Genomic DNA, 23,666 nt, shown 5'->3' with positions numbered 1-23,666 from the left:
GAGAGAGAGAGGAGAGAGAGCGACTGGAGAAAGAGAGAGACGAGAGAGAGCGACTGGAGAGAGAGAGAGACGAGAGAGAGCGACTGGAGAGAGAGAGAGACGAGAGAGAGCGACTGGAGAGAGAGAGACGAGAGAGAGCGACTGGAGAGAGAGAGAGACGAGAGAGAGCGACTGGAGAGAGAGAGCGAGAGACTGGAGAGCGAGACTGGAGAGCGAGAGACTGGAGAGAGAGAGCGAGAGCCTGGAGAGAGAGAAAGAGCCTGGAGAGAGAGAGAGAGAGAGAGAGAGAGAGAGAGAGAGAGGGAGGATTGAAAAGGCTTCTTCTACCTTCCCAACGCACAAGTGGTTATCTCACCCTGCTACCACTAAAGACTCCCACCCCGCCACAATACGGGTAAATGTAGTATTTCCCGTGACTGTGCTCTCAAAACCAAACGTCTGGCCCACCACTCCACCCCTGGACTTGAACAGCCTTCTATGACCAGGTCCACTCCTACAAGGCAGCAGTGCCCCACCTTTGCCCGGACTCTAAAGGACATCGCTCAAACGCATCCAACACTTCACACACAGGAGCACAGATCAATAGACACCCCACCCAGACCAGCGAGACCAGCGAGACACCCTCCCAGATCTGCAGGAGATCCCTGAGATACCTACATAGAGAGACCCATGCCAAGAGGAGAGAGATAGAGATAGACCATTGGACACTTTATGGAACACAAAGCCTTCACTATCTCATCCTGGAATATCCAAGGCCTGGGGTTATCTGCCTTTGGCCTAAAGAGCAGGAACCTGGACTTCATCAAAGAAATCGGAAATACAGACATTGTCATCCTACAAGAAACCTGGTATAGAGGAGACGGACCCACTGGTTGCCCTCTTTTACAGAGAGCTGGTAGTCCCATCCACCAAACTACCAGGTGTGAAACAGGGAAGGGACTCAGGGGGTATGCTAATTTGGTATAGAGCAGACCTAACTCACTCCATTAAATTAATCAAAACAGGAACATTTTACATTTGGCTAGAAATTCAAAAGGAAATGATCTTAAAAGAGAAAAATGTCCTCCTGTGTGCTACCTATATCCCCCCCACTAGAATCCCCATACTTTAATGAAGACAGCTTCTCCATCTTGGAGGGGGAAATCAATCATTCCCAAACCCAGGGACATGTACTAGTCTGTGGCGACCTAAATGCCAGAACCGGACAATAAACTGACACTCTCAGCACACTGGGAGACAAACACCTTCCTGTTTGGTATTCCTCAAACACCTTCCTGGAGGCATTCCCTCCCCCATATGCCCCCCTAAGCACAACTATGACAACATAACCAACAAAAACGGGTCACAACTCCTGCAGCTCTGTCGCACGCTGGGTATGTACATAGTCAAGGGTAGGCTTTGAGGGGACTCCAATGGTAGGTACACCTATAGCTCATCTCTTAGCAGTAGTACTGTAGACTACATTATCACTGACCTCAACCCAGTGTCTCTCAGAGCGTTCACAGTCAACCCAATGACACCCTTATCAGACCACAGCAAAATCACATTCTACTTGAACAGAGCAATACTCAATCATGAGGCATTAAATCCAAAGGAACTGAGTAATATTAAGAACGCTATAGATGGAAGGAATGTAGTTTGGAAAAAACTATTAGGCAACAACAAATTCAATCCCTTTTAGACAACTTCCTGGACAAAACGTTCCACTGTAATAGTGAAGGTGTAAACTTGGCAGTAGAAAATCTTAACAGTATATTTGACCTCTCAGCTTCCCTATCAAATCTAAAAATCTCAAATAGAAAACCGAAGAAAATGAACAACAATGACAAATGGTTTGATGAAGAACGCAAAAATCTAAGAAAGAAATTGAGAAACCTGTCCAACTAAAAACATAGGCTCAGGTTTTCCGGGTCTCTACGCCTTCACTATGGTGAATCACCAAAACAATACAGAAATACACTACGGAAAAAGAAGGAACAACACGTCAGAAATCAGCTCAGTGTAATTGAAGAATACATAGACTCTAACCACTTCTGGGGAAATTGGAAAGCACTAAACAAACATCAACACAAAGAATTATCTATCCAAAATGGAGATGTATGGGTAAACCACTTCTCCAATCTTTTTGGCTCTATAACAAAGAACAAACAGCAAAAACATACATGATCAAATACAAATCTTAGAATCAACTATTAAAGACTACCAGAACCCACTGGATTCTCCAATTGCCTTGAATGAACTACAGGATAAAATACAAACCCTCCAACCCAAAAAGGCCTGTGGTGTTGATGGTATCCTCAATGAAATGATCAAATATACAGACAACAAATTCCAATTGGCTATACTAAAACTATTTAACATCATCCTTAGCTCTGGCATCTTCCCAAATATTTGGAACCAATGACTGATCATCCCAATCCACAAAAGTGGAGACAAATTTGACCCCAACAACTACCGTAGGATATGCATCAACAGGAACCTTGGGAAAATCCTCTGCATTATCATTAACAGCAGACTCGTACATTTCCTCAGTGAAAACAATGTACTGAGCAAATGTCAAATTGGCTTTTTACCAAATTATTGTACGACAGACCACGTATTCACCCTGCACACCCTAATTGACAAACAAACAAACAAACCAAAACAAAGGCAAAGTCTTCTCGTGCTTTGTTGATTTCAAAAAAGCGTTTGACTCAATTTGGCTTGAGGGTCTGCTATAGAAATTGATAGAAAGTGGTGTTGGGGGAAAAACATATGACATTATAAAATCCATGTACACAAAAAACAAGTGTGCGGTTAAAATAGGCAAAAAACACACATTTCTTCCCACAGGGCCGTGGGGTGAGACATGGATGCAGCTTAAGCCCCACCCTCTTCAACATATATATCAACGAATTGGCGAGGGCACTAGAAAAGTCTGCAGCACCCGGCCTCAACCTACTAGAATCTGAAGTCAAATGTCTACTGTTTGCTGATGATCTGGTGCTTCTGTCACCAACCAAGGAGGGCCTACAGCAGCACCTAGATCTTCTGCACATATTCTGCCAGACCTGGGCCTTGACAGTAAATCTTAGTAATACTAAAATAATGGTGTTCTAAAAAAGGTCCAGTCGCCAGGACCACAATTACAAATGCCATCTAAACACCGTTGACCTAGAGCACAAAAAAAACTATGGCCTAAAAGTCAGCGCCACAGGTAACTTCCACAAAGCTGTGAACGATCTGAGAGACAAGGCAAGAAGGGCCTTCTATGCCATCAAAAGGAACATCAAATTTGAAATACAAATTAGGATCTGGCTAAAAATACTTAAATCAGTTATAGAACCCATTGCCCTTTATGGTTGTGAGGTCTGGGGCCCGCTCACCAATCAGGAATTCACTAAATGGGACCAAACACCAGATTGAGACTCTGCATGCAGATTTATGCAAAAAAAATCCTCTGTGTACAACGTAGAACACCAAATAATGCATGTATAGCAGAATTAGGCCGATACCCAATAATGATCAAAATCCAGAAAAGAGCCGTTAAATTCTACAACCACCTAAAAGGAAGCGATTCCCAAACCTTCCATAACAAAGTCATCATCTACAGAGAGATGAACCTGGAGAAGAGTAAGCAAGCTGGTCCTGGCGCTGTGTTCACAAACACAAACACACCCACAGAGCCCCAGGACAGCAACACAATTAGAGCCAATAAAATCATGAGGAAACAAAAAGATAATTACTTGACACATTGGAAAGAATTAACAAAAAAACAGAGAAAACTATAATGCTATTTGGCCCAAAACAGAGAGTACACAGTGGCAGAATACCTGACCACTGTGACTGATCCAAACTTAAGGACAGCTTTGACTATGTACAGACAGTGAGCATAGCCTTGCTATTGAGAAAGGCCGCTGTAGGCAGACCTGGCTCTCAAGAGAAGACAGGCTATGTGCACACTGCCAACAAAATGAGGTGGAAACTGAGTTGCACTTCCTAAGCTCCTGCCCAATGTATGACCATATTAGAGATACATATTTCCCTCAGATTACAGATCCACAAAGAATTCAAAACAAACCCGATTTTGATAAACTCCCATATCTACTGGGTGAAATACCACAGTGTGCCATCACAGCAGCAAGATGTGTGACCTGTTGCCACAAGAAAAGGTCAACCAGTGAAGAACAAACACCATTGTAAATACAACCCATATTTATGCTTATTTATTTTCCCTTTTGTACTTTAACCATTTGTACATTGTTACAACACTGTATATATACATAATGTGACATTTGTAATGTCTTTATTATTTTGGAACTTCTGTGAGTGTAATGTTTACTGTTCATTTTTATTGTTTATTTCACTTTTGCATATTATCTACTTTGGCAATGTTAACATATGTTTCCCATGCCAAGAAAGCCCCTTGAATTGAATTGAGACAGAGAGACAGAGACAGAGAGACAGAGAGGGAGAGAGAGTGTGTATTTTTAGAATGTAGTATTTATTCAGATCCCTGTTAGCTGCTGTTAATGCAGCTGCTGCAGTGCCTTCAGAAAGTATTCACACCCCTTGACTTTTCCACATTTTCTTGTGTTACAGCCTGAATATAAATTTGCTTAAATTTAGATTTTTTTAGGTCACTGGCCTACACACAATACCTCATAATGTCAAAGTGGAATTATGTTTTTCCAAAACTGTCCTAATTAATTAAAAATGTAATGCTGAAATGTCTTGGGTCTATAAGTATTCAACCCCTTTGATATGTCAAGCCTAAATAAGTTCAGGAGGAAAGATTTGTTTCACAAGTTACATAATAAATTGCATGGACTCACTCTGTGTGTAATAATAGTGTTTAACATGATTTTTGAATGACTACCCCATCTCTGTACCCCACACATACAATTCTATGTAAGGTCCCTCAGGCATCCTTCTTCCTAACTCAGTTGCCAGAGAGGAATGAAACCACTCAAGGATTTCACCATGAAGCCAATGGTGACTTTAACATACAGTAGTTACAGAGTTTAAAGGCTGTTGTAGGAGAAAACTGAGGATGGATCAACAACATTGTATTCAGTCCACAATGAAGGACGACTGTAGAGAATAAAAATATTCCACAACATGCATACTGTTTGCAACAACTCACTAAAGTAGTGTGGCAAAGCAATTAACTTTTCGTCCTGAATACAAACGGTTATGTTTCGGACAAATCCAATACAACACATTACTGATTACCACTGTCCATATTTTCAAGCATAGTGGTAGCTGCATCATGTTATGGGTATGCTTGTAATCATTAAGGAGTGGGGAGTTTTTCAGGATGAAAAATAAACAGAATGGAGCTAAGCTCCGACAAAATCCTAGAGGAAAACTTGGTTCAGTCTGCTTTCCACCAGACACTGGGAGATGAATTCACCTTTCAGCAGGACAATAACCTAAAACATAAGGCCAAATCTACACTGGAGTTGCTTACCAAGACAGTGAATGTTCCTGAGTGGCATAATTACAGTTGTGACTTAAATCTACTTGAAGATCTGAAAATGGTTGTCTAGCAATGATCATAACCAATTTGACAGAACTTGAAGAGTTTTGAAAAGAATAATGGGCAAATGTTGCCCAATCCGGGTGTGCAAAGCTCTTGGAGACTTACCCAGAACGACTCAGAGCTGTAATTGCTGCCAAAGGTGATTCTAACATGTATTGACTCAGGGGTGTGAATAATTATGTAAATTTGGTACTTCTGTATTTAATTTTCAATAAAAGTGCAAATTTTTCGAAAATCATATTTTCACTTTGTCATTATGGGAATAGTTTGTAGATGAGGGAGAAAAAAATACATGTAATCCATTTTGAATTCAGGCTGTAACACAACAAAATGTGGAATAAATCGAGGGGTATGAATACTTTCTGAAGGCAATGTACTCTTCCTGGGGTCCAAACAGGGTTCAAATAGTTACATCACACCAAAACACAACCAACAGCCTACATCATAAATAAAACAATACATCATACAACACATTATTACTCTAATATTACAAATGTACTATGTAAAATAATGCAATACCACAACATTTCAATGTGTCTGTAAAAGTGTGTGTGCGTATGTGAGTGTTTGTGTGTCTTGTGTATCTTTACGGTCCGCGTTGTGCCATGAGGTGTTGCTTTATCTGTTTTTACTAATCTGATTTTAGGTCTCGCTTAAGTTACTTGATGTGGAAGACAGTTCCTTGCATGGCTTTATGTAGTACTGCATGTTTCCCAGTCTGTTCTGGACTTAGGGACTGTGAAGAGACCCTTGGTGGTATGTCTTGTGGGGTATGTATGGGTGTCTGAGCTTTGTGTCAGCTGTTTGAACAGAAACAAACACATGTTTACTTCCTTGATGTGTAGAACTTTGGCATTCAGTTTCATGTGAAGAACGCAGACCTCAAACACCTTGTGTTCTTTCGGCATGAAAACAAATAACATAACGTCAGTTCTCTATTTTTGCCGCTAGTTGTCACTATCGTACCATACCACTACAGAACCTTTATACAACGTTTTTCCAAGCTGGGGAAGACAAAAAGTGTAACACAAGAACCTTACGCAAACAAAGTAGTACAAGTGGGAAAAGGTAACGATGTTATTGGTTGTAGCTACCATTGGCGTTAAAATATTTGAATTAATATGTCATTTCTTTGTATTATATAAGATAGCATAATCATAGTAAGACATTCGATGTGTTAATTATAGCTTGCCTGGTTACTGCTAGCTAGCCCGGTATCAATGTCAAATCACCTGTAGCCGCCTGATACATACCGCCAACTACCCTTTATATAAGGCAGACTGGGTTGAACGGACTAGGTAGCTACTAGTCTCGCATTGCCATACCTCAAAGGTTCTCAACGATGCTGGGTAAGCAAGAAAAGACTAGCTAGTTGTTGAAAATAGTTTTGACTGTTATTGTAGCTGAATAACCAGTCGCGTTTTCCGGCATGTGCAGTTTAAATTAGAACAAATTAAAACTATCATAGAAGTTGTACGCGAGGGGTCTCCGCTGTAGCCTTGCGAGACTACCTGTAAGTGCCTCGTTAATGTTTTTTGACGCGTTCCGTAGTATTCGTTGGAAAATGTACCTTGTATGTAGCTATGTCACACTCAGTGGTGTAAAGTACTTAAGTACAAATACTTTAAAGTACTAAAGTAGTTTTTGGGGTATCTGTACTTTACTATTTATTTTTTTGACTATTTATACTTCACTACATTCCTGATGAAAATATTGTACTTTTTACTCCACACATTTTTCCTAAGACCCAAAAGTACTTGTTAAAATTTGAATGCTTAGTAGGACAGGAAAATAGTCAAATTCCTGCACTTATCAAGAGCACATTCCTGGTCATCCCTTCTGCCTTTGATCTGGCACACTCACTAAACAAACACAAATGCTTCATTTGTAAATTATGTCTGTTGGAGTGTGCCCCTGGCTATCTGTAAAAAAAAAGATAATGGTAGTGTCTGGTTTTGCTTAATATAAGTAAATGGAAATGAGTTATACTTTTGCTTTTGATACTTAAGTATATTTGATCAATTACATTTACTTTTGATACTTAAGTATATTTAAAAACCAAATACTTTTTACTCAAGTAGTATTTTACAAGGTGACTTTCTTTAGTTATTTTCTATTAAAGGTATCTTTTACTTTTACCCAAGTATGACCATCATGTACTTTTTCCACCACTGGTCACACTCCAATTCAATATAGCTAAATTCTATATAGCTACTACCTCAATAAGCCAAATATCACATCGTAGTTACCATGATTCATACCTCAAATTTTGTCCACACTGGTAAACCTCCTTAAATGTCAATTTAAGCCCTTCAGTACTTTGACCACCTATGAGAGATAATCTGCATCAAGTATTCTGTTTATTCAGGCATTGCTACAGTATATTATCAGCATTGCTGGTGTTATTGAATACATTTCCCATTCATCTCTAATTCCGTGTTCTGCTGCCTTTCAGTGTTCTGTGGGGGTGACCATGGTTTGAGACAACAAAGATGTCTGCCCGCATTCCGCTGGTCCTCCTGGCCTGCGGCTCCTTCAACCCCATCACCAACCAGCACATGCGGCTGTTCGAGCTGGCTAGGGATCACCTGCACCAGACAGGTCGTGCACCATAGAGACCCTATATTAATTTGTTATGTTCGTGTTGCCTCCTAGACTTGTATTATGCACCTGTCTGTTTATTTCGTCAGTGTGATTACGGGACAGTGGAAGGTAGAAGTCCCCCAAAGGGTTTCTGTGAAGCTTTCACGAGCATTTACATTGTGGTTAAGTATCAATTGTCATCTGTACAGATAGAGCTGTGCCTTCCTTGCACACTACTTTACACCTTGTGCCTTGACATGAGCCTACACATTTAGTCTATTTATATAGACCAAATAAACAGTACTGCACTTCAGTTGGAATAAATAATGTTCTTATTTTCCCATGGACCCTGGGGGCATAAGATTTCAGCTGACCTGTGAGAATGTAAACATTGTACAGAATAAGCTGTATAGTATTAAATTGCGTGGTGACTAAAGCTTTGTTATATTTTCCCATGTTGTAGACTTGGGAAAATGGTGCAATAAGGAAGACAATATAGCATTGAGGGGATTCAATTAGGTGTGTTTTGCACCGGGTGAAAGTTCATTGCATTCATTCTGGAACCGGGCTGCGTCCTGGGCTTGAGCCAGGTGCCCCGTTCAAAACCCACGGTGAAGTCGGCTCAAAACAAAAGTGACGTAAATTAAGCACGTCGAGTAATGAGTAGGATTCTGTGTTTTCACATGCAAAAGTGATTGCTTTAGATAAAGACGCTTTAGCTGCCTTCTCAATGAAAACTATTTTAACATTTTCAAACATATTTTTATGGAAAAGATATGTTGTATGTTTCTGGATGATGCACCGTGCTTCCTTGTTGACAACATGACCCAGCGGCGCAGATTACTGTTAGATTTGAGGAGGGTGCTCCTCAGTCACTGCTTTTGCCCGATCACGTCACGGGCCATAGACCGGTGACCCGTGACTCAGTATAATCCAATCTGCCCAATGTCAGAGAGTGGGGAGGATCAAGAGTCTCATCAACCAATGATTTACCCCATTTCAGGTCAGTTCCAGGTGGTGGGCGGGATTGTGTCTCCGGTGAGTGACGGCTATGGCAAGCAGGGCCTGGTGTTGGCCAAGCACCGCATCGCTATGGCGAGGCTGGCACTGCAGAGTTCAGACTGGGTCTCCGTTGACGATTGGGAGAGCCAGCAGCCCGACTGGACAGAGACAGTGGTCACAATGAGGTGTGGAGTCACACATTTTCACAGTTTCAACCTTTAAACTAATTGATTAAGTAACTACTAGTAAATCACAGCCCCAAAATGGCTTCTCTCTGAAGAAACGTTTTGAGAGGTGTATTACTGCTTTGATGAGCAGTGAACTACAGTACATTAAAAAAATGATGTTATTAGAGATTTTGTGGAATCAGCATTGCCTTGTGATGCCACTGGTCATGTGCACCACAGTCGTCACTATGCAAGTTAGCCGCTGAGTGTAACCCTTTCATAACTTTAAGTGTTTTTGTTAAAAATAACACAATAGGATTCAGAGCTTTTATCTAAGATCTGATAGGTCAGGATTCCACCTCAAACATTAGTGTTTACAAGTGGTCAATACCTTAAACTAACCATGGTATCTTTTACTGGATGTTTTTTATTTCCAATAATAGGGTTTTACTTACAAAATCCTTCAATTCAGCTCTACTTTATTCATGAAATAATCACGTTGTAAAAATGTCTAATTCCCTTTTGTAAAGCATCTCAGCATGCAGAAAGACTTAATAGAATCTGCCAGTCAGAGCTTCATCCTCCTTTTCAGCCAGACAGATCCCGTCTAGACCTGACATTAAAAATAACTTTGTCTAAATAATTTGTGATAGGATTATCAATCTCATTAAGGGCTTAGTTTGCATCCACACCCTGTATTAAAATGTCTCCCAACATGATGTCACATCATGCCTCAACTGTCCACGTTCATGATCAGAATTTCCCACTTCATCTGAAGACCGTTACAACTACATTTACATGACTGTTGTGGTCCATCAGATCCGATCACAATGCATGTACTCTATTCTACACGTCTCCATAAACATCCAATTCTACTGAATATGAACAACATCCAATAACATTGTAATACCAGGTGTACACTGGTCCGGAGCCTTGGTTTATGTCCTCCCATGTCGTACTTCCCAACCCTCATTCTTTCGCTCTTCATTAGCTGGCAATAGAGCTCCCTGGGTAAAAATCCCCTCTGTTGCTGCTCCATGCCAAATGTTCTTTGTGCCAGAAACCACCTCAGATTTAAGGCTGCGATGCCAGAGATTCCAGGGATATTGCGGCAACATGGGGCCCATACCAGGTCTGGGTCTTTCCTGGGGTCAGAGCCCTTGCTGCTGGCTGAGTTTGTTGCTATTGTAACATGTTGCCATAGTGATTAAGTGGATGTGGGACACAGTTGCATTTGATATTGATCAACCAGTTGAAACTATACAGAAAGTTACCTCCACTTTACATGTGTGGGATATTGAGTGTTTATCTCCCACAATGGCACTCACTATTGATTTGATTTACAAGTCACATAAATGGACCAGCAACCTTTCATTTAGGGTTACACATAAACATGACATGCATTTAGTTATATGTACTCAATGACTATGTGCACCCGTGCGAACATAAACACACACACCCACACACACAAACATAAATGCACATGCAGCTGAATTGCTGTTCCCACTTGTGATGCATTATACAACCCTCTCCTTGTCCCCTCTGCTCTGACAAATTCCCTTGTTGAGCGAGCTGTCTGCTTGTTGAGCGAGCTGTCTGCTTGTTGAGCGAGCTGTCTGCTTGTTGAGCGAGCTGTCTGCTTGTTGAGCGAGCTGTCTGCTTGTTGAGCGAGCTGTCTGCTTGTTGAGCTGTCTGCTTGTTGAGCGAGCTGTCTGCTTGTTGAGCGAGCTGTCTGCTTGTTGAGCGAGCTGTCTGCTTGTTGAGCGAGCTGTCTGCTTGTTGAGCGAGCTGTCTGATTAAAGCCATCAAGTGGCCTGTTGTCCATATTGGAGCAGGGCTGTTGAAACCTATGGGATCACGTAACCCAAAACACAAATCTTCTAGAACATCTGTAAGAGGCTTTTGCTCTCAACAGCATATTCCTTTACTGGTTTTCTTTGCATTTGTCATATGTCATCTCCCTTTGCATTGTCCTGCTGGCAGGTACCATTATGGTCGGATACTGAAGCAGTACCAAGAGGGCACAGGGAAGGACAGTGGTCCAACCACAAACCCCCATCATCTCACAAGTAAGACCCTCCTTGACCTTGCACTCTGTAGCATAGGCCCATTCTAGCCCCTTCTCCTTTTATGTTCAAAGATCTAAAAGGATTAGAGAGGTCAGAGGTCTGCAACGTGTGGCTCTGGAGATGCGTGCTGCTCTTTACCTGTCCCTTTGTGGGCCCATGGCGATCCAAGTAGTATTTTGAAGTTATCAATCAACTATAAAAGTAGTTGAAAGAACAAATCAAATTAGCTGTACTCACACTTGAACAACCACATGAGACGTATTTAACAACAGTTGAAATTGGCCTTCAACACTCAACACAATTCTGTTTTATGGGAAGTGGACTGAAATGGAACTGGGCCTCTCTCTCTCTCTCTCTCTCCGCACCAACTGGGCTGCAAATCAAATCAAATTGTATTAGTCACATGCACCCAATACAACAGCTGTAGTAGACCTTACTGAGAAATGCTTACTTACAAGCCCTTAACCAACAATGCAGTTCAAGAAAAAGAGTTAAGAAAATATTTATAAAATGAAGTTAAAAAAATCAAACAAAAAGTAACACAATAAAACAACAATAACGAGGCTCTATTCAGGGGGTACCGGTACCGATTGAAAGTGCGGGGGCACTGGTTAGTGGAGGTAATTTGTTCATGTAGGTAGGGGTAAAGTGACTGCATAGATAATAAACAGCAATCATCCTCTTAATTATAAACCTCTACCTTGGCACTGGTGTCCTTTACTCACTCGTTAATAGCCTAGTTTGAATCTTATTTAGGTTGAAATATGTATAGGATCTGTTTTTTCCTCTTAAAGCATCTAAGTAATCCTTTATCCCTTTTACACATTCAGCTCTATGAAATCAGCTCTATGGAAGCAGCATGTTCATTAAAGCTAATGATGTTTAGAGGATGAGGGGGTTGGTGTGGCATGAACAGATCATTATGAAGGTTACCGGGTGGACCAGGGAAGACCATGTAAATGGAGCCAGTCACACACACGCACACCATTCCTATCAAAGGCTGGTGGATATATCAGATAGAACTCTATCAGAATTTCCCTAATCCCAGAGTGCTGTAGCATCTTCTCCCCAAAAATGAGTGTTGGACATTATGTTGAAGTGTAGCAGGGAATAAAACATAAATGGTAAACCAATGCCTATCCCCCCCCTTTTAAAAAAAGTGCAAACGCTGAAGAGGTGCAAGCGCTTCATAAACCTGGACAAAATGGAGGCAGAGCTCTAGAAGTTTAGGTAGTCATGAGCAGCTTTCGGTCTGACCTGGAACTACATAAACCACACATGAAATTCATTAACTAATTGAGATACCACACATGAAATTCATTAACGAATTGAGATTAGTTACTGAGTTCCATGTGTGGTGTATGTAGTTCCAGGTTAAGACCGAAATCTGTAGTTCTCATGACACACTAAACTTCTATATTAAACGGTTTATTTCTTTGTTCATTGTCAGTTTAATCATGAGACTAATCTACTCATGAACTGTCTGTCATTCCAGGGTTTGGTCAACACGCTGTCAATACATACAGGTTACCATGGTTTATCTGCACAAATCATGACTCCAAATCCCAAAATTCATGTCCTGTCACTTTTTTTACAACAAGCGCTTACACAAAGAAGGGTAATGGATTTTCACAATCCCATATAGTGTTCCTGTGCTTAACGTGTTATTATTACACTGCAGTGCTAGCGAACGCAGATAAAGAGCATTAGCTTTTGTTCACGCGCGCTTCGGAAGGTTTGTGCCACGGGAAATACAATATTGAATTAAATGGATTTAGGGATGTAATCAGAATGCTCAGTTATGTCGTACTGTGTTGGTAGTCAGCTGGCATGGGGTTACTTCTGGTTAACACCTATATTTATGAAGAAAATGGCTCATTCTAGTGAGGGATGGATTACATGGTTTACCGCAGTAGAAAAAAAGAAATCAGCAAAACAAATGAATAACTAACTCTCAGCAAACCAATTAAAACCATAGCTTTCATGTTTACTTCAACATGATGGCCACATCCAAATCTCTTTGGGGTGGAGACCAGGGGAGACATCAGTGTAAAGGCCGCCATTCACCAATGCTTCCTTTTCTTGACCCTCTCTCAGGCTCCTCTCCCAGGCTGAAGCTGTTGTGCGGAGCTGACTTCCTGGACACCTTCAAGGTGCCGGGCCTGTGGCTGGACGACCACGTGGAGGAGGTGGCGGGCCGCTTCGGCCTGGTCTGTGTCAGCCGGGGGGGCCTGGAGCCTGAGCTCGCCGTGCACGAGTCGGAGACACTTTCACGCCATTGGCGAAACATCTTCCTAGTGCGCGAGTGGGTCCGCAACGAGACCAGCGCCACAGAGGTCCGGCGGGCCCTGAGACGAGGCCTCAGCGTCAAGTACCTCCTCCCAGATTCTGTCATCAAGTATATCCACCAGTACAACCTCTATACCGGGGATAGTGAGCTGAAGAATAAGGATGTGCTATTGAGGCCTCTTACCAAGCAGACAGAGATGCCTGTGAAAACTCTGGATGATTAACTGAGAGGCTGCCATTGGCCTTCATTGATGGAAGCAAGCATATTAATGTGCCAATAGCAGATACATCTACTGACTGTGCAAGAACAGGCCATGTGGCCCATAACTAGTTCACTTCTGTCATCTCAGTTGAATATGTGGCACACCACACGCACAATGTTTTTCCATCAGTGGGTGCCTTTTTTATAAAGCAGATTTATACTAATTTGTTAGTGTTGGCAAACTTGATGTAACAGCAAAGACATTTGTGCAGCAGTGCAGATGACGAGAGACCAGATGAGAATTGTGATTGACGTGGTGGATTGTAGTAAACTGGACTAGTTTAGGATGCTCCTAAACTATTGCTGACATGTAATCTGTTTTGGAAGAGATGCGATCATCACCCCCAACAGCCCGTAGATACAGTGCGGGTATGTGCTGGTTGGCTAGTCTACATGATCAGATTATTATGGATAAGAGCGAGAATATTTTTTGGGGCAAAAGGCAGTCAAGCATCGATCATCATGACACCAGAATAAGATCCTCGATATTTATTGGAAATGACCATCAAGCTCATCACCGTGCACTTTCAACACCCTGTGAAGCTCATCATAACTGTAGCCTAATAAACTGTATGCTTTCTTGAGTTGTAGTGGGAGGAACACACACCACTCCAAGTTTACTTCGATATGATGATGATATCACTATTTGCACATGAAGGCATTTCCTCCACATTCCTTGCGTAATTCATTTTGCGGATACAAAAAGATCCCACCCACCATGTCGAATGAACAAACTATTTGTCGGTATTCATAAAATTGTACCAAAACGTTCTGTTTCCATCACGGCTGTCATTACTTTTTTTTATACAGTATGACTTTACTCGCATGAAAACTGGATGGAAACGTGGTTTATGTTACCGATAGGCCAACACTTAGCACTGTTTTATATGGCCACTGTGCAAATGCATTTCAAGACTGGTTGGTCAGCTTAAAACACAGCTAGGCCTAATCGAATTAGCAGAGTTGTACAATTTATGGGGTCATTAAAAAAAAAAGCACCCCCGCCCCAACGTAAAAATATTTTCAATAATGTTTATGCCCACAAATAACAAATGTAGCAACCCTGTGTTTATAAACGTGGATATAGACTTTGACACTTCAGCATGCTTTTGTGGCACAGTCGATGCCACGCAGGACTATGGGCCAGAAGGTTGAGGGTTCACCGAGAGGAACCACAGAGGAGCTCACTCTCCCTGCATGTTTTATCACTGGTAGGCCTGAAACATTCTTCCTCACCTCAAGTTCAACTGTCTGAGTCAGTTGGAGCAACTGCCTTCATAACATAGGCTTGCAGTAGCTAAAGCTTAATAATAACCACACCAAACCTTAACAAAAGTTTGTAAACTTGAGTGTAATATCAGAAGTCAAGCCATTGTTTATATGGAACATAAAGTAAGAACAGGCCATTATATTGCAGCAAACACCATAAGTTGGAACTTAATTTGGCCTAAGAAAATGTCTCAACTGAATTGAAATACAACAATTGTGAACTGGTTTAAACATTATTGCAGTAATTATCAATAACTGCAAGTGCATACTATACACAAAATTACAGAATTAGAATCATATATATCATATATAGACCTACATATAACCTAGCTTAAACTAAATATGGAGCACACAATTAAAAAGACTGATGGAATGTAATTTAGCCAATGAAAATGTCTCAACAGAATTAAACAAAACAGGTTTTGCGTATTTAAAAAAAAAAGTGTTCTATGAATAAATAGGGGCTTACAATAATAAATGATATACAATAATAAGGATAAAACAAGTTATTAGAAATACATTTAAGTTTCAAAATTGCATCCTACCTGAATAGGGAGTTGCTACTGTAGCCCTTGTATTTATGCCACATATAGAAGGTAATACATTTTAAAATGAATTGATAAATATTTTGGCTATGTTGAAGTGTTCTAGGTGCGCAAGGAATAGCCGCTCGGATTGGAGAGAAGGCAGTGTGGGTGTTAAGCTCTCCTGAATAACTGGGCCTGCTAGGAGCATACAGTGCCTTGCGAAAGTATTCGGCCCCCTTGAACTTTGCGACCTTTTGCCACATTTCAGGCTTCAAACATGAAGATATAAAACTGTATTTTTTTGTGAAGAATCAACAACAAGTGGGACACAATCATGAAGTGGAACGACATTTATTGGATATTTCAAACTTTTTTAACAAATCAAAAACTGAATAATTGGGCTTGCAAAATTATTCAGCCCCTTTACTTTCAGTGCAGCAAACTCTCTCCAGAAGTTCAGTGAGGATCTCTGAATGATCCAATGTTGACCTAAATGACTAATGATGATAAATACAATCCACCTGTGTGTAATCAAGTCTCCGTATAAATGCACCTGCACTGTGATAGTCTCAGAGGTCCATTAAAAGTGCAGAGAGCATTATGAAGAACAAGGAACACACCAGGCAGGTCCGAGATACTGTTGTGAAGAAGTTTAAAGCCGGATTTGGATACAAAAAGATTTCCCAAGCTTTAAACATCCCAAGGAGCACTGTGCAAGCGATAATATTGAAATGGAAGGAGTATCAGACCACTGCAAATCTACCAAGACCTGGCCATCCCTCTAAACTTTCAGCTCATACAAGGAGAAGACTGATCAGAGATGCAGCCAAGAGGCCCATGATCACTCTGGATGAACTGCAGAGATCTACAGCTGAGGTGGGAGACTCTATCCATAGGACAACAATCAGTCGTATATTGCACAAATCTGGCCTTTATGGAAGAGTGGCAAGAAGAAAGCCATTTCTTAAAGATATCCATAAAAAGTGCCGTTTAAAGTTTGCCACAAGCCACCTGGGAGACACACCAAACATGTGGAAGAAGGTGCTCTGGTCAGATGAAACCAAAATTGAACTTTTTGCAACAATGCAAAACGTTATGTTTGGCGTAAAAGCAACACAGCTCATCACCCTGAACACCCTATCCCCACTGTCAAACATGGTGGTGGCAGCATCATGGTTTGGGCCAGCTTTTCTTCAGCAGGGACAGGGAAGATGGTTAAAATTGATGGGAAGATGGATGGAGCCAAATACAGGACCATTCTGGAAGAAAACCTGATGGAGTCTGCAAAAGACCTGAGACTGGGACGGAGATTTGTCTTCCAACAAGACAATGATCCAAAACATAAAGCAAAATCTACAATGGAATGGTTCAAAAATAAACATATCCAGGTGTTAGAATGGCCAAGTCAAAGTCCAGACCTGAATCCAATTGAGAATCTGTGGAAAGAACTGAAAACTGCTGTTCACAAATGCTCTCCATCCAACCTCACTGAGCTCGAGCTGTTTTGCAAGGAGGAATGGGAAAAAATGTCAGTCTCTCGATGTGCAAAACTGATAGAGACATACCCCAAGCGACTTACAGCTGTAATCGCAGCAAAAGGTGGCGCTACAAAGTATTAACTTAAGGGGGCTGAATAATTTTGCACGACCAATTTTTCAGTTTTTGATTTGTTAAAAAAGTTTGAAATATCCAATAAATGTTGTTCCACTTCATGATTGTGTCCCACTTGTTGTTGATTCTTCACAAAAAAATACAGTTTTATATCTTTATGTTTGAAGCCTGAAATGTGGCAAAAGGTCGCAAAGTTCAAGGGGGCCGAATACTTTCGCAAGGCACTGTATGTGGCCACATTATTTTAGGAGGACTTGGGAGAATGATTATCTGATACAGACAGCGCATTCAGTATCAGAAGTAAAAAAACAGCCAGACTGGCCTGCTACTGTGCCTTTCTAGACCTTAGAAACTGTCGAGAGTAGACCACAACTGATCCAAATGGAATTAAACATTCAAATCACAGGGCTTTTGCATCGTTATTCAAATGACATTTTCACTGCAGCCTAGAGTATAATTTTGTACTCACTTGAAAACAATTATTCATTGCATTGTGGTGTTGTAAGCTACTATAGTCTAGGAAGGATAATTGCATTGTCCATAAACAAGATCAATAGGGGAGCTTTTTGAGCTGAGTGTTTCATGTCCTCACTGTTCTTTCATGCGCAATGATGCACCTGGCATGTTCACTGCCTATCTGTTCTTGTCTATTCATATTGAAAATTTATTGTAATGACCTGACTAGGTCATAAAGGAACAACTGTCCAGACAGAGGTTTGAGTTTACGAATTGACTGTTTATTAACCCAACTTCACACAGGCTACTGTTTTGCCATAGCCCACGCCAAATAAATGAAGGATACCCTGTAATACAACCGTGACCTTCTCTTGTGAAGGCCAGACGTAAGAGAGAGAACAATGGCTAAACCTGGTCTTAACTTCCAATGCTCCATCCCCCTGCCCAACCCCCCTCCACGCCACTCCGTCAACCACCAGGATGCCCGGCATCCGAACATTCCAGGCATTCCCGGGATTGGCAGATAGCAGGTTGATTGGCATGTTGGACCTCGCGAACACTGGGTACTGGTAAGTACAACACAACCAACTAATAGCAAACACATAACACACAGCTGTCTGTGTGTTATGGCCAATATACCACAGCTCTTGAAGAAGAATCTGGCCTTAATGGCCATGTACCCTTATAACCTCCACCCGGCACAGCCAGAAGAGGACTGGCCACTCCTCAGAGCCTGGTTCCTGCCTTTCTAGGGAGTTATTCCTAGACACAGTGCTTCTACATCGGCATTGCTTGCTCATTGGGGTTATAGGCTGGGTTTCTGTATAATGACTTTGTGACGTCTGCTGATGTAAAAAGGGCTTTAGAAATACATTTGATTTGATTTAAGGGCTGTTCTTAAATACGACACAATGCGGAGTGCCTGAATACAGCCCTCAGCCCCCAAGCTAACCCCCATGGTTACCAACATTATTAGAAGAGTCTAAATAAATGTTTTGCCATACCAGTGGTATATGGTTTGATATACCCCAGCTTTCAGCCAATCAGCATTCTGGGCTCGAATTTATTAGTAGTTCATAATAAAAGTTGGCACATGGAAGTGTAGTGCATAAGGGAAGTACAAAAACACCTTCATATTGGGGAGGCGCATGCAAGCAACTGAGGAAATGTGGCTAGGATGGAAATTATATTGGAAAACCTGCAACAGAGCCAACGTTAACCAGAAAAAAAAATGCACTACCCTCCCATGTGCCCAATAAAAAAAACACACGACCCTCCCCAAAGCAAAAAATTAAGTTGACAACCCTCCCCTATTTTGAACCACCCCTTCCCCCCAGTAAATTGCGACCTGTCCCTTAACACTTGCTTGCTAGATGGCCAGCTAACTACGGCTAACATAGTCACGACCTCCGCCGCCAGAATAACGAGTATCTGTTTTCTATTGACGTTCATTTGGATAAATCCATAACAATGCGCTGATAATGCCCGATTTTGCCTGGAAGAGCTAGAAAAGTTTCCCTTATTCTCAGGCCACTCGGGACTGGGGATCGCATTGCATATCAAGCACTAGGATAGTTAACTAGCTAAATAGTTTGTTGCTAGCAAATCTGCCGAATTAAAAAAAACAGTTGCTGAAAACAGCTGGTCAACCTAGAAACATGTGGGAGGATTTGACAGCAGAGTGCCTCTTGCGTCATGACTGCAACAGTAGGGACCAGAGAAATGCATGTTGATCACTCACCACGTTAGTTCACCAGATGCTCCAAAACAATATGTCTCTGCAAAAACCAATCAATGCCTAGGTAGCTAGCTTTTTTCGTCGTTGGACCTGCGTTTACAATGTATCCCATTTCGGTTTGTTTAGTTGTTAGTTTATCTTGTTGTAACTTTGTAGCAAGTACGGTCTGCATCTGTAGGCGCATATTGAAAGGTGTCCCGTTATCTGGATTTAATGTTCATTCTAGAATGCTCTTCTAACCAATCAGAAACGTGTATTAAACAATACTGTGATATCATTTATATATTATGTCGTTCCCAGCCTGCTCTCATGGGCTGGGGACGAGGTTTAATTGATAGACTATGTGCCCTTGTTCTGAATGCGCGGTTTGCGCCGGGATGCATGGGGGTGAGTAGGCGGTTCAGCGGTGGAGGGAGGCTCAAAATGTTGTAGGAAAAAAATGAATACTAGTAAATCATCAGATTAAAGGGGTTATGTTTAGGTATGGACAGCGGTGCGGCATTCGATTGCAAGTAAACAGCGATATCGTATCTCCTTTACCCTTTTCACTGGAAGTAAGGACTCTAGAAACACACAGACAATATGCCAGTTGATCTGAATGGGTATTGGAAAATGATCTCTAATGACAACTTCGAAGAGTACTTGAAAGCCCTCGGTGAGTTGTCCCACAAAAAGTATTTTATGGGTGGTTTGCGCTTAATGACGGGGATTCAAACTTCAGTCAAAATGGATGATGCGCAAGGATACCTGCCGGACCACTGCGCCATGGGTTCAATATTGAGCTCTAGCCATCATTCAAAATCCTAACTATAGACCTAGCGAACATTACTATTCTGAATATTTAGAGACATATATAGGGATATAACATTTAGTAGTTTGAAAGTGTTCTTATTGGACCACTCTGGTGTAGATACTGACCATTGTGTCACTTAAAATAATGGTTTCGAAAGTGCCTCATATTTACAAAGTATGCCAAAAAGATTTCCGGGAGTTGGATCCAGTTAAAGCCTATAGGCTACAGAAATGGGAGGATGAGTGTGACGTTGGGCTATAGATTAGTGTAGCCTTCCTGCTCCTCCTGTGTTGATCTATTTTCTCTCTCTTCTTTCCTTGGGGACCTATCACACAGATGTAAATATTGCCATTAGGAAAATTGCCACTTTGTTGAAGCCCGACAAAGACATCAGTCACGATGGTGACCACGTTGTCATCAAGACCCTCAGTACCTTTAAGAACTACAACATGGATTTCCATGTTGGAAAGGAGTTTCATGTTGGCAAGGAGTTTGAGGAGGATCTGTCAGGGGTCGATGACAGAAAATGCATGGTGAGTTGACAAAAACATGGTGAGTCTGTTGTACATTCAAACTACATTTTTATTTGGACAAAACATCTTTCTGGATATAGACTGATATAGATAACAGCATCAATATAGATATATAAATACTTATTTTCCACCATAATTTGCAAATTAATTCATTAAAAATCCTACAATGTGATTTTCTGGATTTTTTTTCTCATTTTGTCTGTCATAGTTGAAGTGTAGCTATGATGAAAATTACAGGCCTCTCTCTTCTTTTTAAGTGGGAGAACTTGCACAATTGGTGGCTGATTAAATACTTTTTTGCCCCACTGTACGCAGAGCTAATATTAATAATATGCATGTCAATCTCTCCTGGCTGAAAATAGAGGAGAGACTGACTTCACCACTGCTTTTGTTTTTGAGAGGTATTGACATGTTGAATGCACCGAGCTGTCTAAACTACTGGTACACAGCTCGGATACCCATGCATACCCCACAAGACATGCCACAAGAGGTCTCTTCACAATCCCAATATCCAGAACAGACTATGGGAGGCACACAGTACTACATAGAGCCATGACTACATGGAACTCCATTCCACATCAAGTAACTGACTTGAGCAGTAAAATGTTATTTAAAAAACAGATTAAAAAAACACCTTATGGAACAGCGGGTGCTGTGAAGCAACACAAACATAGGCACAGACACATGCATACACACACCCACATGATAACATACGCACTACACACACATACACATGTATTTAGTACTGTAGATATGTGGTAGTGGTGGAGTAGGGGCCTGAGGGCACACAGTGTGTTGTGAAATCTGTGAATGTATTGTCATGTTTTAAAATTGTACAAACTGCCTTAATTTTGCTGGACCCCAGGAAGAGTGCAGCAGCTAATGGGGATCCATAATAAATATAAATACAAAAATCAATGTCAGCCTATCCTCACATTCTGATCTCATTCAAGTCCTTTGACATATTATTTGCTCCTGTACTCTGAACAATATATGAAAAGTTATTTTACTTTGCTGAGAAGTGTGGTTGCATGTTTCTGTCTGTATACACAATGTTCAAAACATTAGGAACACCTTCCTAATATTGAGTTCCACCCCCTTCTGTCCACAGAACAGCCTCAATTCAGCCTCAGAACGGCTCATAATAATGTCTGGAACAGAACGAATGGAATTGCATCGAACACATGGGAACCATGGAAACCAAGTATATGATGTTGTTGACATCTTTCCATTTATTCCGCACTAGCCATTACCACATGCCCGTCCTCCCCAATTAAGGTTCCACCAAAATCCTGTGGTAAAAGGCATCTGACTGCCATATTATTTAGTCAAAGTGATTCTAACAGATGTTTGCAATCATTGGCCATGAAATTATTCATCAGCAGAGTGGCTCACAGGAGTCACTAATCCCCGGAACAATGAACAACAGTGGCCTCTGATGGTTAGAAATAGAACTGCAAGTACAAGTGCTTTGACTATGGTTATTCTCCATAGAGGATTTTTAAATACATTTTCACAGCTGTTTACCTCAATTAATGGGTGGGTATTTTTTGCTTCCTACACAAACAAATCAATAATTAATTAAAAGGATTTCTAAAAAATCTGTTCTCTCTGCAGGAGCTGAGAGCATGTGGAGCTATGTGCAAACAGCTCTTCAAGAACACTTAAACCAGCCCTGGAACAACAGAACGGTACCCCTTACCTGAGAGTGCAGAGAGACACGGACACAACCCCCAACCTGAGAGTGAAGAGAGACACGGACACGACCGAAGCCTGTGACAGAGAACCACCTATTGCACACATCCGTCTATCAATCCATCCTTTCATCCATCCTTCCTTATTTCATTCCATCAAGACTGTTGCCTTGCCCCACCAAAGTCAAACTATCCACAACAAGGGTGATGTATATGTAGCTTCCTAACAAAATGGAAAACTGTTTATTATTAACCTCCAAACGAGCTTCAATGCCATGCAACACTCCTTCCGTGGTCTCCAACTGCTCTTAAACGCAAGTAAAACCAAATGCATGCTTTTCAACCATTCGCTGCCCACACCCTCCCACCCGACTAGCATCACTACTATGGACAGTTCTAACTTAGAATGTGGACAATTACAAATACCTAGGTGTCTGGCTAGGTAGACTGTAAACTCTCCTTCCAGCCTCATATTAAACATCTCCAATCCAAAGTCAAATCTAGAATCGGCTTCCTATTTCGCAACAAAGCCTCCTTCACTCACGCCGCCAAACATACCCCCATAAAACTGACTATCCTACCGATCCTCGACTTCGGCGATGTCATTTACAAAATAGCTTCCAATACTCTACTCAGCAAACTGGATGCAGTCTATAACAGTGCCTTCCGTTTTGTTACCAAAGCCCCTTATAACACCCACCACTGCGACCTGTATGCTCTAGTCGGCTGGCCCTCACTACATATTCGTCGCCAGACCCACTTGTTCCAGGTCATCTATAAGTTGATGCTAGGTAAAGCTCTGCCTTATCTCAGCTCACTGGTCACGATAACAACACCCACCCGTAGCATGGGCTCCAGCAGGTATATCTCACTGGTCACCCCCAAAGCCAACATGTCCTTTGGCCGTCTTTCCTTCCAGTTCTCTGCTGCCAATGACTGGAACGAATTGCAAAAATCGCTGAAGCTGAAGACTTATATTTCCCTCACTAACTTTAAACATCAGCTATCTGAGCAGCTAACCAATCTTTGCAGCTGTACATAACCCATCTGTAAATAGCCCACCCAATCTACCTACCTCATCCCCATATTGTTTTTATTTCATTTTCTGCTTTTGCATACCAGTATTTCTACTTGCACATCATCATCTGC

The 23,666-nt window shown here is 41.5% G+C and overlaps 1 protein-coding gene and 1 long non-coding RNA gene across 3 annotated transcripts; both read left to right on the top strand.

The window, feature by feature from the left end:
* The first annotated feature begins 6,521 nt into the window (after window positions 1-6,521).
* On the top strand, window positions 6,522-14,674 carry nmnat3 (nicotinamide nucleotide adenylyltransferase 3). 2 transcript variants are annotated; one of them, XM_024412331.2, is made up of 5 exons: window positions 6,522-6,592; window positions 7,980-8,125; window positions 9,111-9,294; window positions 11,260-11,345; window positions 13,443-14,674. In XM_024412331.2, the coding sequence occupies exons 2-5, from the start codon at window positions 8,017-8,019 to the stop codon at window positions 13,856-13,858; spliced, it is 795 nt and encodes a 264-aa protein (XP_024268099.1). In that variant the 5' UTR covers window positions 6,522-6,592; window positions 7,980-8,016; the 3' UTR covers window positions 13,859-14,674. The 2 variants fall into 2 exon arrangements, with proteins under 2 accessions (XP_024268099.1, XP_024268100.1); XM_024412332.2 differs by lacking the exon at window positions 6,522-6,592 and adding an exon at window positions 6,628-6,873.
* A 4,515-nt stretch (window positions 14,675-19,189) lies between these two features.
* On the top strand, window positions 19,190-22,997 carry LOC112244608. The gene is made up of 3 exons (XR_006080202.1): window positions 19,190-20,152; window positions 20,627-20,823; window positions 21,935-22,997. It is a non-coding gene; the product is annotated as an uncharacterized LOC112244608 (long non-coding RNA).
* The last annotated feature ends 669 nt before the right edge of the window (window positions 22,998-23,666 follow it).

Source organism: Oncorhynchus tshawytscha, linkage group LG28 (genome assembly GCF_018296145.1).
Source record: "Oncorhynchus tshawytscha isolate Ot180627B linkage group LG28, Otsh_v2.0, whole genome shotgun sequence".
Classification (NCBI taxonomy): Eukaryota; Metazoa; Chordata; class Actinopteri; order Salmoniformes; family Salmonidae; genus Oncorhynchus; species Oncorhynchus tshawytscha.
Note: the sequence above shows the minus strand (reverse complement) of the source record. Positions and strands in the feature narration are given on the sequence as shown.